At 34.6% G+C, this 15,366-nt stretch overlaps 1 protein-coding gene across 2 annotated transcripts in view; it reads right to left on the bottom strand.

Annotated features, from left to right (window-relative positions):
• Positions 1-15,366, bottom strand: part of EPC2 (enhancer of polycomb 2) — a 98,350-nt gene that overhangs the window by 6,972 nt on the left and 76,012 nt on the right. For both annotated transcript variants that reach the window (XM_016205556.2, XM_016205549.2), the window contains exons 7-10: positions 14,661-14,852; positions 11,543-11,632; positions 10,231-10,376; positions 9,782-10,125 (exon numbers count right to left, since the gene is read on the bottom strand). In XM_016205556.2, coding sequence (XP_016061042.1) covers positions 9,782-10,125; positions 10,231-10,376; positions 11,543-11,632; positions 14,661-14,852 — 772 coding nt within the window. The remainder of the gene's footprint in view (positions 1-9,781; positions 10,126-10,230; positions 10,377-11,542; positions 11,633-14,660; positions 14,853-15,366) is intronic.

Below are 15,366 nucleotides of genomic sequence, written 5' to 3' on the forward strand. Positions count from 1 at the left end.
CCCTAAGCAGTCAGGTATTGCATGTTTCAAAAATTCTTGTGGCACACTGGTTGAAAATCACTGCCATAAACCATAGTTCAAGCCAATCGATTAGCTGCCTAAAGTAAGTCCTATTTATAAAAATATGGGCTAGAAATCGGAGAGGTATTAAGAAAACATACAATGTCTCCTGAGATGTAATCAATTATGTTGTAACCAACTATATTAAAAGTTAGTAATTTCAAATAAAAGCAAGACATCTAAAACTTTTGTTGAAAAGATTAGCTAAGAAAAATAATAGGAAATATTTTTCTCAAAAAAATGTAAACAAACTTTCGTATTTAAGTAGATCACTGATAAGTGATTTAGAGGACACAAAGCTTATTTCCATAGAAGTTAGTATATTATCAGAGTCAAGAAATATTAAATCACACTAGAATACATGTACTATTAAAGTAATTTTGCTTTATCTTTTTTCGTTAATTTTTAGTGAGAGAGGAGGAGGGAGAGAGGGAAAGGGGGAGGGGGGGAGAGAGAAAGATTGATTTGTTGTTCCACTTACTTATGCATTCAGTGGCTGTTTCTTGTGTGTACACTGACCAGGGATTAAACCTGAAACCTTGGCATATTGGGAAGACACTCTGAGTTACCCGGCCAGGGCTGCTCTATTTTTCGTTATTGCTTTCTTCTTTCCCAACTATTTCACTCAACACGTATTTACTATCTATTGTGCTGCAGAGTGCTTTATTAAGAGTTAAGAATGACTACAGGAAAAAATAAATTAAGAAGAGTGTTCCTGCTACAAAGTCCTATAGGGTAGTTGGGAAGAAAAAATGTATATTAAGAAATATCAACTAATACATGAGTCAACCTTTAAATGAAATACAGCAATCTAATCAATATGACCTAAAGGAGTTTAGATAGCAGATATACCCTTAACCTAGCTTACTTAACTAGTCCCCAAAGTATTCTGTTTAGTAGGATCACAAATGGGAAATTAAAAAAAAAATTTGATGGTAAATGAGATATATAACAAATTATACACAGTACAGTCTATTTTCTATGAAAAGGGACTTAGGAATCAGAGATGGACAAAGCTTTAACCTTTGTTTCTACTCTACAATTTTTAAAAAAATCCTCAGCAGAGGATATGTTTATTGATTTAAGAGAGAGAGAGAGAAAGAGAAACATTGATGAGGGAGAGAAACATCAACCGGTTGCCTCCCTTACACGCCTCAATGGGGGGATTAAACCTACAACGTAGGTATGTGTCCTGACCAGGAACTGAACCCATGACCATTGGTTTACAGATTGATGCTCCAACCAACTGAGCCACATTGGCCAGGGCTTCCAGAATAATTCTAATCATCATTAAAATTTGTATTAGACAAGAGGGGACAACAGTTCTTACAGAGATAGGAATTTTATTTTTAGAGGATTAAAAAACCTGGAGCTATGATAGTACGCACTTTAAAATTTTAATATTACCTGTATTTTTGAAGTACACATTAGTTATCTTACTGAATTACCAACAAAATCAAATGTCTCTCTTTGCACATGTTAAATTCACTGCAAGTGTTCTATTTTTAAATGAAAAATAATTTTAATTCTAAATGTACAATCTTCAAAATCAAATGAAAATGTGAAGTATTCATGAATTTCCAGCTGTTTGAAAACCTTGGGAAACATGAAAAATAGTTTATTAGATACAAAGGCAGGAAGGAAAAATTAAAACCCCCCAAAATCTGTTTAAGTCCTATGTGTATAAGGAGTGTACCAATTTAAAAAAACAGACTTGGAACCTGATGTTAACATGGTCTATTCCCTCAAATCCAGCGTTATGTTTGTCCAGCACTAAGGTTTATGTTGTGGTAAAAAGCTGAGAGTCACAGTGGTTAACTTCAAGTGAAGAATAAACCAAGAGAGAGAATGTACTTTTAGTGACTATTTTAAAACTGAAAAAGAAATGAGGATAATGAGTGTCTTTTCTTTTTCCAATGTCTTTTAAGTCAGACAATCATAAAATCTTACTAATTCAGAATAAAAAATGTACTAAATTAGTAGAAAGAGTACTTTAATTAAAAAAATTACTTTTGGTGTGTAGTCCATGGCTAACAAAGTGTTGCCAACTTTAGGTATTCAACTTGCTTTTATGAACATTTGATCATTTATGTACAAAAAAAAGGAATGCTGATAAAACTGCCAATTTGGGGGGGACGTGACTACTTATTGCTCTGTTTTGTTGAGACCATTAATTTGCTCAGGAACCTCACCTTTTTTTTTCAACCCCTTATCTGAGAATATTTTCTCCATTGATTTTTATTTTTTATTGTATTTTAATCCTCACTGGAGGATATTTTTTCTATTGCTTTTCAGAGAGAGTGGGAGTGGGGGGGGGAGAGAGAGAAACATCAATGTGAGAGAAACACATAGATTGGTTGCCTCTCTCACTTGCCCCGATTGAGGCCGAGGACTGAGCCTGCAAGCCAGGTACATGCCCTGGGCCACAATCGAACTCAGGACCCTTCAGTCCTCAGGCCGATGCTCTAACCACTGAGCAAAACTGGCCAGGGCTTCTCCACTGATCTTTAGAGAGAGTGGGAGAGAGGAGGAGAGAGAAAGAGAGAGAGAAACATCGATGTGAGAGAGACACATCTTCAGGTTGCCTACCACATGAGCCCCATCCAGGGCCATGCCTTTGACTGGGAATCGAACTCCTGACCCTTTGGTCTGAGGGCTGACACTCTAATCACTTAGCCAAACCAGCCAGGGCAGGAATCCCATCTCTTTTCCTAGAAAACTCAAGAAAGATACAATATACCTCAGATGTATCCCCAACCAAGGATCAATCCAATTATTCAAATTAATGGTAAATGTTTCCTAACCTAATTTTAAACCTAAGCTGACTCTGATAACAAAGATCTCATTCCCTGGCTCCCTTACTGGTTGAGAATCTGATATAAACAATTAAATTCTATAATATAGATGTGTTTTTAAAATTACATTCATTTTTTTCCCTCTTCTCCCTCACCTCAAACTTAACATGTTATATCCATTGTTACCTAGCATTTTCTTTCATCACTACTGTTATTTTTAATATATATTTTTATTGTTGACAGTATTACAGATGCCCCTATCCTTCCCCTCACCAGCACTTTCTTTACTACAAGGTGTTTGTGCTTGAAACAAGCTGAAATTCCTCATTCAGAATTTTCTAGAGCATGGTTTAGTATTATTTCAACTCCACACAAAAATAGCAACTAGTACCATGACACAAATTGGAACACATACAAAATATCCTTTGTAACGGACTCACTTTCATTTTGTTAGGGTGAATGGAAAGTGTATGGTTTTAAAAGCATAGACACAGTACTCAATTATCATTCTCAGGGTTGAATTACTGGTTGGTGGAGGATGGTAATTTGATAAAAAGCACCTTCTCCATTAATTATTTTTCCTTTCAAAAATTACTGAACTACTTCCACAAGAGGTTTATTTCTTACAATGACTCTGAGTCATCAAGAGACATGCATTAAAATACATCAGGAAAAGGTCAGTTATAGCGTGAAGCAATCTGTTTGGGAATGAGATACAGGATAGGAGCCCAGCTCTGGGAGGGTGGTAGTGGGACAAAGGGGAATTGGGACCGCACAAAAGAGAAACCTTGCCTGCTCCTGTTGCTTAGGATCAACCCAAGTTCTTCCTACTAGCTGCTCTTCAGTTCTAGCTTAAAAGTGAGATTCATGCTACTCATAAACCTACCCTGCCCAACCCCTCCAAGTTCTACTAGTTTAAAAGTAACCATAAATCTCAATGTTTTGTGAAGGTGGCAATATTTCACTATTCCAATCAGATGGGAAGTGTTCCTTTCCCTAAGTAAAAAGGTGTGCAAATCTCCCTGGGTAAACACATTCTAATGGATATATATATTCCAGAATTTCCCCTTATATGTTAAAATACCATTCTGTACATTGGTAACATACTAACATTTCTAAATAGTTTGTGTATATAACCAACAGTCTGGTTTTTTGCTAAAGTCCCTAAAACTTTCAGGCTATCTTCTTTACATATGGCTCATGACCCATTTCGGATTTATCAGTTTGCTTTAATCCTCAGATGAACCCAGGTACCTTTTCTTATAACACTAGTCACAATCCTTGGAATGCTGATTGTTTTCAAAGGCTTAGGCTTTTCTTATTTCATCCTTTGTCTTTCAGGCACGTGGTTACTAGATGGTGATCGGCGAGGCTGGCACTCACCACCTTCCCTCCCATAGTCCAACAGTAACCCATCAAACACATCCTTTAGGTATCACCACTAGGTTATACACTGATATAATTCTAAAGGCCTAGATCAATGTTTTTTAAATTTGGGCCCACACACATATTCTTGAGTATGTGTGAAATCTTTACAAGTATTTGTTAGCTTTGTATTGTTATTTCATTGATGAACTAAAAAGAAAAACCTAATTAGAAACACATTCTAAATCTTCTGGATGACCTCCCAACAGTGTAAACATGATTTTGTGCTTCTGCCTGCCTCTGAAAAATTGTCTTTTGCCTTTTAATGCAGTATTTCTCAGTGGGCTAAGATAATGTATTATTGGGAAGCCATGAATTTTTTAAACACTAGCCTAGACCAAGATTTCATAGATTAATGAAGAACATTTAATGCGGTAGTAAAGATCATCTAAAAGTCAAAATGAATATATTACCCAGCATTTCATCATCAACCAGGTAGGTCTTTAAAATGTGAGGGTGAAGAAAACAGACTAAAGATTCATTTAAACTTCTGACACTTAAACTAAATAGTTACAATTGAAAAATTTTAGTAGTATTTCCTGTAGCAATCAAACTAAAATCTTTCCTGTAGCAATCAAACTAAAATATTTTAATTCCTGAAGCCTCAATCTATATTTTCCCTTTGGAAGCCACCTTAACTCAAAAAAATAAATCATTGTGAATATCGTAGTTAGTTGTTAAAACACAGTTCTACCTATCCTAAAACTTTCATGCTTGCAAACACTGTACAGCAATTTAAGATAAGGAAGAGATGCCCGGCCAGCGTGGCTCAGCGGTTGAGCGTCGACCTAGGATCCAGGCGACCGGGGTTCGATTCCCAGTCAGGGCACATGCCCGGGTTGCGGGCTCGATCCCCAGTTGGGGGCGTGCAGGAGGCAGCCGATCAAGGACTCTCTCATCATTGACGTTTCTCTCTCTCTCTCTCCCCCCCTCTCTTTTCCTCTCTCTGAAATTAATACAGACATATTTAAAAAAAAAAAAGAGAGAAACTGAAAAAATTAAAAATCAGGAATTTCTCTTGTAAAACTATCCAAAATGTTGATGATTTTACAAATTGGTAATATTAAGATATTTGAAGCTGGTAAAAAAGGTTGCTAGTATCTGCTATTCGGTACACTAAGACAAATGAGAAAAAAAGTTCATCTGCAACCATGCATTATTTAAAATCAAGATTAAATATAAATTAATCCAGCCCTTCAAATATGAATAAGCAAGGCTACTTTAGATATAAAATAAACTTTGAGGTTTGGATTGAAGAAGAGCATCTCAAAAGAAAAGTTAAATAATACTGCACTTTCAAACGACTAAAAACTTTATCACCTATTTATATAAAGAATGTAGTATCTGCCATGTGGTGTAAGCTTTTTGAAGATAAGGATTATTGTCTTGTAAAACTCTGCAACTTTTAAACACTTAATATAGTGCTTTGCATATAAGAAGATATCCTAAATAAGTAGGTATGACACTAATAGTCCTCAGTGGTTCACTCGTCATGTTCAGCACAATCTATCTTTCCTTTCTCGGTCCTCATTCTATTCTTTGAGAATAATTTTTCAACTAAGAAAAGATCCTTACTTTACTTTGCAGTTAACAAGACATGTCTCTTTGCTTTAAAATGAAGTCTTTAGTTTTAGTTCTTCAAAACCTAGGACACACATTTCAATTTGTTTTCCTTTAAGTCCCTTATGTATGATAGATACAGTAAGAATATGCTTAGGACATAGGGATTATGGCTTGAAAAACATTAACTGGGTTTATAAACAACATAAAAGAAAGAAAATTCTTTGCTACTAGCCCTCAAGTTCAAGTTGTGTGTTTTTTAAGAACTAAGGAACCTGTGATATAAATAAATATAACTGTCAAGTATATCATATTTCTACTTTTTATTTTTTTAAATATATCTTTATTGATTTCAGAGAGAGGAAGGGAGAGGGAGAGAGAGAGAGAGAGAAACATCAATGATGAGAGAGTCTTTGATCGGCTGCCTCCTGCACGCCCCCAACTGGGGATCATGTGCCCTGACCGGGAATCGAACCCCGATCGCCTGGATCCTAGGTCGATGCTCAACCGCTGAGCCACGCCCGGCCGGGCTCTACACTTCTGATTACATCTTTTATTTGCTGGATTTGCCAGCTGTGAAACAGAAAATTCAGTACTTATAATCTGTCTAACTCAGTGATACTCTACTGAGCAAAAATACGGTCCTGTGTCAGTCTGCAAACTCTTAAACATACATGCTCTCAAGACCAAGACAACTGAGAATCAGCAGAAGGCAAAAGTGTTAAAGCCACACAGACTAAAAGAAACCAAATATAGGAAGACTCAGTCCTTTTGTATATGTCCATCAAATATAAAAATACAACTTTCTAAAAACACCTACGTCCTTTGCTTTGGGCAATATTTATTGAATTGTTAAGTGAATCCACTTAAAATTATCTAACCAGAACTGAGAAAACTCTGTAATGAATATAAATGTTACAAATATATACTTAAAACTGCCACAGCTTTTTGATTACTTATTAAAATGCTGTTAAAACACTTGTTTCACTATGCATCTATATACCTATGCCTAAAATTTTGAAACAAAAGAAATTTGTTAAAAACAAACAAAACCTTTGTGGCTTCAAAGAGTTAGTAGAGAAGGAAAACTTCAAACAAAATCCTTTACTCTAGTAACAAACAATTATGTATTTGAAAAACTTGATTAAAAAATAATGAATCTCTTTGTAGCTTGGCTGTTGCTTAAGCCTTGAAAATTTTCAAGAGAAGTAAATGGTACTATGTTGAGAGTACTAAAAACCTAAGACAGGAACAATTACACAGACTAAAAAGACCATTTTTGTCCTGATGGTAGGGAAAAGGCAAAAATACAAAAACATCTTACTGTCTATGATGTTATGATCGTTTTTTAACATTTGTGACTTAAGTTCCTTGAGAAGTACATATTTTATTATGAAAATACTTTAAATGTTTATTTTATGCTAATGTGTGGCAGTGCCATAAAATTCTAGAGCTGATTATGAAACTATTTAAGTTATATTAAGTTTTATTCTGGATCAATACATTTAGAGTATTGATGATACAATAACATGCAACAAATTTACACTTTCTGGAAAAGAATTAAGTGAAACAGATCTAAAGCTGATCAGAATGTATCGTAGAAAAGCTGCAAGTATGTCCAAGTTGAGAAGGAACATATTAAAACCATTTTTTGGCTTGTTATACATTGATAGAGTAGAAACTTATGCTATGGTCAAATCTAATTATAAATGCCTATATTGATAGGTTTTATTTTAAGTTTCTTTATCTTTATTGTTGAGAATATCACAGATGTCCCCTTTTTATCCCCATTGATCCCCTCTCACCCCACATCCATCCCACCCCCCCAGGATTTCCCCAGACCAGTGCCTGTGTCCATGGGTTATGCTTATAAACATGTAAGTTCTTTGATTAATCTCTCCCCACCCACTTCCCCCTCCCCATCTTCCCTCTGAGATCCGTCAGTCTGTTCCATGCTTCTGTGTCTCTGGATCCATTTTATTCATCAGTTTATTTTGTTCATTATATCCCACATACGAGTGAGATAATGTGGTACTTGTCTCTCTCTGTCTGGCTTATTTCTCTTAGCATAATACTTTCTAGTTCCCTCCATGCTGTGCCAAAGGATAAAAGATCCTTCCCCTTTACAGCTGCATAGTATTCCATGGTGTAAATGTGCCACAGCTTTTTTATCCACTTATCTACTGATGGGTACTTGGGTTGTTTCCAGATCTTAGCTATTGTAAATTGTGCTGCTATGAACAAAGGGGTGCATAAGCTCTTTGTGATTAGTGTTTCAGGTTCCTTTGTCAAATATTAATTGACCATAATGGCATGGGTCAATTTCTGGGTTCTCTGTTCTGTTCCACTGATCTATATGTCTGATAGGTATTAAAACTCCCTTTTTGGCAAAAATTATTTTGAGCAATTTTTGGGACAGGAATTCCTGTTCAGTTCAATAATTTGAACAATGTTTTGGAGTTGGCTGAAAAAAGATATCATCCAATATTCGTCAACTTCCTACTATCTTTAGATATCTTTAGATTTCTGAGAACCTTGCTACCTCAAAATCACATTAGGTACTTATCCATTTCAGCTTCAAAAGCTCATTAAACTTCACAGACTCATGAACTTGATATAATGGGATGTGATTTTCCTTACCTAAGTTCATTAGAAGGAAATAAACCAAGTAATTTGGAGAAATGATATGCCAACTTCCAATCATTCAAACAAATCCAACTCCTCATTACAACCTTTAAACAGATAACTGTCTAGGTCAAGTATGAAAATAAGCAGTTCAGCAACTAAAAGACTGAACATTATTGAGACCAAAATTCAAGCTAAAATGATTTAAAATCACTTTAAAGTAAGTTTAACATAATTTCCCATACTAAAATGCACCATCCAGGAAATAATTTAGAAATATATACCTATTACAGAAAGAAAGGATATCAACAGTGTAAGTCAAGTCACATCTAGGTCTGCCTCTGGATACCAGCATCATTTGCAATGCACACATTATAAGGGTATTTATAAATTGTACATACTTGCATGCATGTGATAAAAAGAAGCTATCCACAGAGGGAAACAAAATCAAAATTACTTTTTTTTTTTTTCAATCCTCACCTGAGGATATTTTTTTCATTGCTTTTCACAGAGTGGAAGGGGGAGAGAGAGAGAGAAAGAGGGAGAGAAACATCGATGTGAGAGAGACACATCGACTGGTTGCCTCCCACAGGCAACTCGACCAGGGCAGGGATCAAGCCTGCAGCCAAGAAACATGCCCTTGACCGAACGGGAGCCCAAGAACCTTCAAGTCCAGAGACAAACTGGCTAAGACTCAAAATTACATTTTTGATTCTCTAGACATTATACATTATTTATAATGTGTATGTCATAAAAATATTAAATAAATTTGAGCACAATGTCTCTTAAAATAAAAAAACTTTCCAATCTCAATTAGAGAGATAAGTTATCAGACAATAATTATAACTATTCATAGAAACCCTCTTAAAATATCATTTTACATAAAGGCGGCTTTCAATGGTACTCTCGAGGAGCAACACTTATTTTTAAGCAAAGTTAATACTTAAAAATAAAAAAAATTTCTTTAACCAAAGCAAACAGCATTGTGCAATGACAATCTGGTTGCAGCTTATAACGACTTTGCTCACAGGACTCCTGGGTATTCTGCTTCCACATTCACCACGGCAGGCCTACACAGTCAGAATATACACTAGTGGTTTTATAGGTATCAGGACATTTTGGTTAAAATGTGAACATGATAATTAGGTTTAGTTTCTTAGGCTAGAAAAAATGTAGTAGATTAATATAAAGTTGCTGTTCTCAGTGGGATTATGAAAATAAACCTTCAAAATTTACCCTGTGAGTTTACTGAGTAAAGAATGAAAATTAAAGAGAAAAAAATAGCAGGGTTTACCTTCAAAAAAGTGACAGCTTACCTGATATGCCATTCTTGCTGGTGTTCAATAAAGCTACAGATGCTGCAGAAACCCTTTTATTGTTCACAGTCTGCCCTGGTTTCCTTGAGGTACATTCTTCACTATCACTGTCCTGTACATTTAGGAGCCTTGGCTGGAAACACTGTAGTCGACATGATCTGATATTGCTTAATATTTCAGAAAGGGACAGTCTATTTTCACAATGTTTACTGGAAGCATTGGTCCGAGAGAAATTAGAAGAAAAGTCTATAGTTTGGGAAGAGCTTGAAAACCCACTCAGCATTTCAGGGTCTATCTGTTTCAGGACTGGGTCATACTCTGTGGATATTCGGTCCATTATGACCCTGAAAAACAATATAAAACCAAATATTACCTGGAAGAACTTAACATTTTCCTATACTTTTCCTTCCAGCTTGTAAACAAAATCCAGGTCAAAACAAATAGTTTACCTTCCACCTCTGCCAATTCGTCTCCTTGCAAATCCTATACATCTTCTTGGGACTGTGAGTGTCGTAAGGCAATGCCTATACCTCAACTTATCCAAATCTGCCAATTCTGAATTTTCCAGTGAATGGTTAACTTGGTCCAAACGAGGCTGCAAAGAAAGAAAAAATATTAAAACTCATGCAGTAAATCTGAAATGAAGAAAAGCTAAATTATGATAAAAATAAAGTAACTACAGCATTAGCAAAATAATTAAAATTTAGATTTAGAAATTCAAATTGAATTTAGTTTATAAATATAAACACATTTAAGGTATATTTTTAAAAAGAAATATATCTTTAAAGAATAATATGGATTTTAACATTTATGTGAAAAAAGCAGAGATAGTGAAGTTAGTAATTTATAATTTTCCAATTGAGATAAACCAGAGGAAAATTTTTTGGACCTAAAATTGCACTTCAAGCATGCATGGTCAAACTGACACATCCTCTTTGCTTTTAAGAACATAAAGTCCATTTCTTTGCCTTTGCATTCCCTTTATTATTCTGCTTTTCTTTCTTACCACTTCTGCTCCTTTCATAATAATTTCCCTCTTCTCTCATCAGCGTAACTTGTAAACAACTCCCTACCTCTTCTACATTAAACACACACACCCTGAAAAAGTTGTATGTTGACCATAATACAACAAGGCAAAGGGCTTCCACAAGCTATATATGAAAGTCATCCCCATAACTCTACAGTTATACTTTACCTGAAAACCCAAGCATTTGGGAGTGAGGGTCACTCTTTGATATAATACTGCACTGAAACTTCACTTAAAAGCACAAAGTAATTTCTAAGTGTGTCAAAAAACTATGAATATAATGACTAGATAAAATACTGCCAAAGGAAAGTTTAAAAATGATTCCTTTACGTTTGGTACTCACTGGATATGTATGCACAAGATGGGCTTGCCTAAGAGTAAATTTCAATGAACACTTGGCAGTCATCAAAGGTTCAATTAAGACATTCTGGGCTTACCTAACTCCAGCAATGACACAGTGAGTAATTTTCATAACTGCTGAGCTATAGCAACAGTTAAAGCCCAAAGTGAGACTAGATTTCTAAAATATGAGTCATCAATTTCCAAGCGAAAGATTCTGATATCTATTGAAAGAACTCAGTACCTTTGAGCATCTTTTACTGGTATCTCCACCAGGGATATTAAATAAAAAATGCTGATGTGTTTCCCGTTTTTAGATTAAGACTAAGTCACACTGGCAAGAGTTACCTGTTAATTTCAGTTCACAAAAATACCACAAAAAATAAAGTTCTTACAGCATAATACTGGCATCCTGCTCGCCTCCTGAAAGCACAGGGACCATCAGGATCATTTTCTTCTTCAGGTTCTGATACTGGGGATGGTACCTGAAAAGTGAGGAACCAGGCATTCTATTCAGGAGTTATTAAAAATCAATAGATAAATCTTTGTAATCATCTAAAATTAGAATATGATCATAAACAGTAAATCACTCCTGTTTTACATACACTAGGGAGTGAACTCGACCAAACATTTAAAAAATTTCTATGGCTAGAAAATGATTGTTTTTAATGGATTAGTTCTTGCAGGTAAGTTCACATGGTATTGCTTAAGTGTTTCTGAACATGTAAGCATTACAGACTTAAAAAGAATTAGTACAGTTTTTATATATTCCCCTTGTATTTTGTAAATAACGTATGTGGCCATAAATACTTTATGATAGTTATGTTTTACCAATAGATAGATGTGTTTTTATCTCTGCAATAAAGGCAAAAACTAGTAAGTAAAACAAAACTTATGAATAGTCTCCCCTAAGCCCAAGCCGTAAAGACCATATGTTTTACTCAAAGAGGAGTCCCTTATTTCCCCACTCATTTTTTTAAAAATCACTTTTTAAACTTAGCAAATCAGAAGCAGAAAATTAGAAGAGGAAAGAAGATTTGCTAAAAGGTAGGCAGACTGGTTGCAGAGGGAAGTGATAAACACACCACTTGACAGCAAAAGAATAAATGAAGACCTGTCCCATATTAAAAAGCATTCTGCATGGGACCTTGTGACATTGGGTGAAATGCCCATATAATCTGAGTAGAACCCTAGCCAGCACTGATACATTACAGAGCACTTTATAAATGTCAACCAAAACAGACTAAATGGTATATAAATATACTCTGATATGGCAGGGAAATAATATGGTTTACATAAACTTCCACTCATAATGGTTAAAATTAAAATTAAAAAAAAGTTTTGGTACTTAAGTTTCAGTTGTCTCTCAATTTCAATTGGAGTACATCTCTTTTTCTGACAACGCTGGCTCATACTTATTTACTTGCAAATTTTTGAACCTCACAAATCCCTCTCTTCCTGTTTTGAGAGGAAAAATGTTTTCTCCACATTATTTCCAAACTGTGGTAATTACCACTGAGCAGGGTCATCCAGGGGAGAAAGGCATTTGTTTGAGGTTCCAATATACCTCCACCAGCCCTATGGGGGAGACACAGAAACAGTAAGCTAGGGCTGATTCTTCTTCCTGGGGAACCAAGTCTCAAACCGAAAACTTGAAAGGAAATCCCAAATGTGAATTTTGTACTTTGGTTCCTTTGCAAATCATCTACCTCTTCTAAAATGCACAAAGAAAGTATCACAAAGTCTTAGGAATTCTTTGCATAAAGTATACCACCCCTTCCTCCCAACCACCATTCCCTAGGAGTGGATTTCAAGATTTGGTTTGAGATATAAGAAGAGAGAGAGCCATTTTAGGAAAATCAGAAGCATGATCAAGAAGAGACAGGCTTTTTAGCTCTGCTCTGCTGAGAACTTAACCAGTGGTAAGTCTGGTTAAAATGTTTGTTCTCTTAAGGCTTCCTTTTTCCTTGTTTATTAAACAAAGCAGTAGCATGAGATTATTTTATTGATGTTTTTTACCAGTGAAATCCTGATTCTGTAAGAGCTACTACATTCTAAATAGTTGCCTCACTGAATGATGTCTGACTATAGGTAAATACTTACTTTAGCAATATAGCGATACCATTGTAAAAATTAATGAGGGTTGTTAAAAGACCTAGTACAAGGGCTCAGAGGAACCTAAAAGTTTCAAAACACAATTTTCATGTGATAATTTCCCAATATGTACAATGTAGATGGAGGCCATCTGCTATCTGGGTAGTACCCCAGGCACCATCCTGCTCACCTTTCCTCCCTTTTGTGCTTTATGCTCCAGCAATGCCAAATTGCTAGCAGTTCCCTCTAATACACTGTTTTCTCTGCCTAGAACCCTACATGTTCTAACTCAAAAACTACTATTACTTAGGACACTATTTCCCTCACTCTTTCAATGTGGTTATTTAATTAATGCTTCATAGCTATTCAAAGCCCTGCCTAAGTCTAACTGGATGATCCTCTGACAAAAGTAATGAATTACTTCATTAAGTGCTTTTCAAGAGCATACTACATTACACACATCTTTGTGCATTGGTCACAATGCATATGAATGCTAAAATATTATCTGGAGTAAAAAACTAAATCAGTAACAAAAGAGTATAAAATATAATCTAGCCAAAGTACACATTTTATGTAAACTCTAGATTTTTAAATAGTTACAATAAAGGGTTTTGTAAGCAGTCTTGCTTCCAAATATATCTATGACGGTGATTTAAAAAAAAATTATTTTAAAGCAAGTAAGTCACAATGTTAAAATACGATAAAGCTGTTTGTTACTATATTCTCTTTAGGTTGCCTATACCATACAGAAAAGGAGAAAAAAAGGATATTGCTAGACCAGGTGCTAAACAAGTGTTTAATTGATCCTTTAATATACAAAATAAAGGTCTTGTTTTAGAAGTAACACGAAAGTAAAATTAAGATTTTAATTGTAAACATTTTTCTATAAAACTGTTGCAGTATAAACCAAAGAATTATCTTCACAAGTTAAAACTTGAACGAGTTCTTCTAAATATTCTTTCTAATAAAATAGTTACTGCCAAACAAATTAGCAAAATTAACCTTGAAAGTTGTAAAATACAATGCTGGTAGGATATGGTAAAAAGAGAGTTATTGTTCGTGAATATTTACAGTTACATATTAAATGTCTTAAAATACTGATAATCTTTGGTTCAGTAATTCCATTTCTTATAATCGATTTTAAATAGAGGGAAAAGACAGAGATGCTCATTTTTATAAAAGGGAAAACTGAAAACCACCCAAATTCTCCATAACCCAATAAATTCTATCCTACTGATGAAAAATAACAAGAAATAAAAACCATTTCAGTGGCTTTATAAATAATAGGGACAATGCGTATGCTATACCATTAGGTGAAGAAAGCAAGAATTAAAACTCTAAGATGTCAATTACGTTTTAAAATATAGCAATATAAGAGTCTAGAAGGAAATGTTTTTAAAATAGTTTTAAAACAAGCACCTGTGGAAATTCATCTTCATCTGAGCTGTGAAAGTCATATTGCTTAATGTCACTCTTATTGATCACAGGCAATGTCTCAGGAGTGGGTTGCTGAGATGTTATCAAAGCCTCTGCTTTAGGCTTCTTTGGGTACTTCTTCTTTTGACGAACCACATCAGAAGCCTCTTCTTTCAAAGACAAATGATGAGGGTGCTGTTTACATGACGATTTTTCCCCCAAAGGAAGAAATGAAAATCATTTTAGAAATCATGATAAACTATACTGCTCTTTGAAAAACATACATTTTTACCCAGGAGGTGATTTTATTTACTGTTTTTATTATGCAAAAGTTATTGTGATCATAAATTTAAAAATGTTTTACTTTCTGTAAGTTATGATAAAAAATAATTATGGTACTTAAATTTGCTTTACATATTGTTATTAATGCTTAAACTAAGGTGTTAGTGATTTTAAAAAACTGCTCTGTAATTATGCAATCCAGCATTTAAAAAGTATTTAAGTTCAATTTTAATTTTATTTAAATCTACTGTACTAATGACGAAAATTTATTACTATTTTTATTTTAGAAATAACTTGAATTAGATTGTGAATTCATTTCTAGTCTAATTTCAATTTTTTAAAAACTGTCGATTTTTTTGAGGGGGGGGAAAGCTGATTAACTTGAAGAAAAAGTCACTTTTTAGAATATGTAATTACTGCCTCCACT

The sequence above is a fragment of the Miniopterus natalensis genome, chromosome 8 (assembly GCF_054644295.1).
Source record: "Miniopterus natalensis isolate mMinNat1 chromosome 8, mMinNat1.hap1, whole genome shotgun sequence".
In the NCBI taxonomy this organism is placed as follows: Eukaryota; Metazoa; Chordata; class Mammalia; order Chiroptera; family Miniopteridae; genus Miniopterus; species Miniopterus natalensis.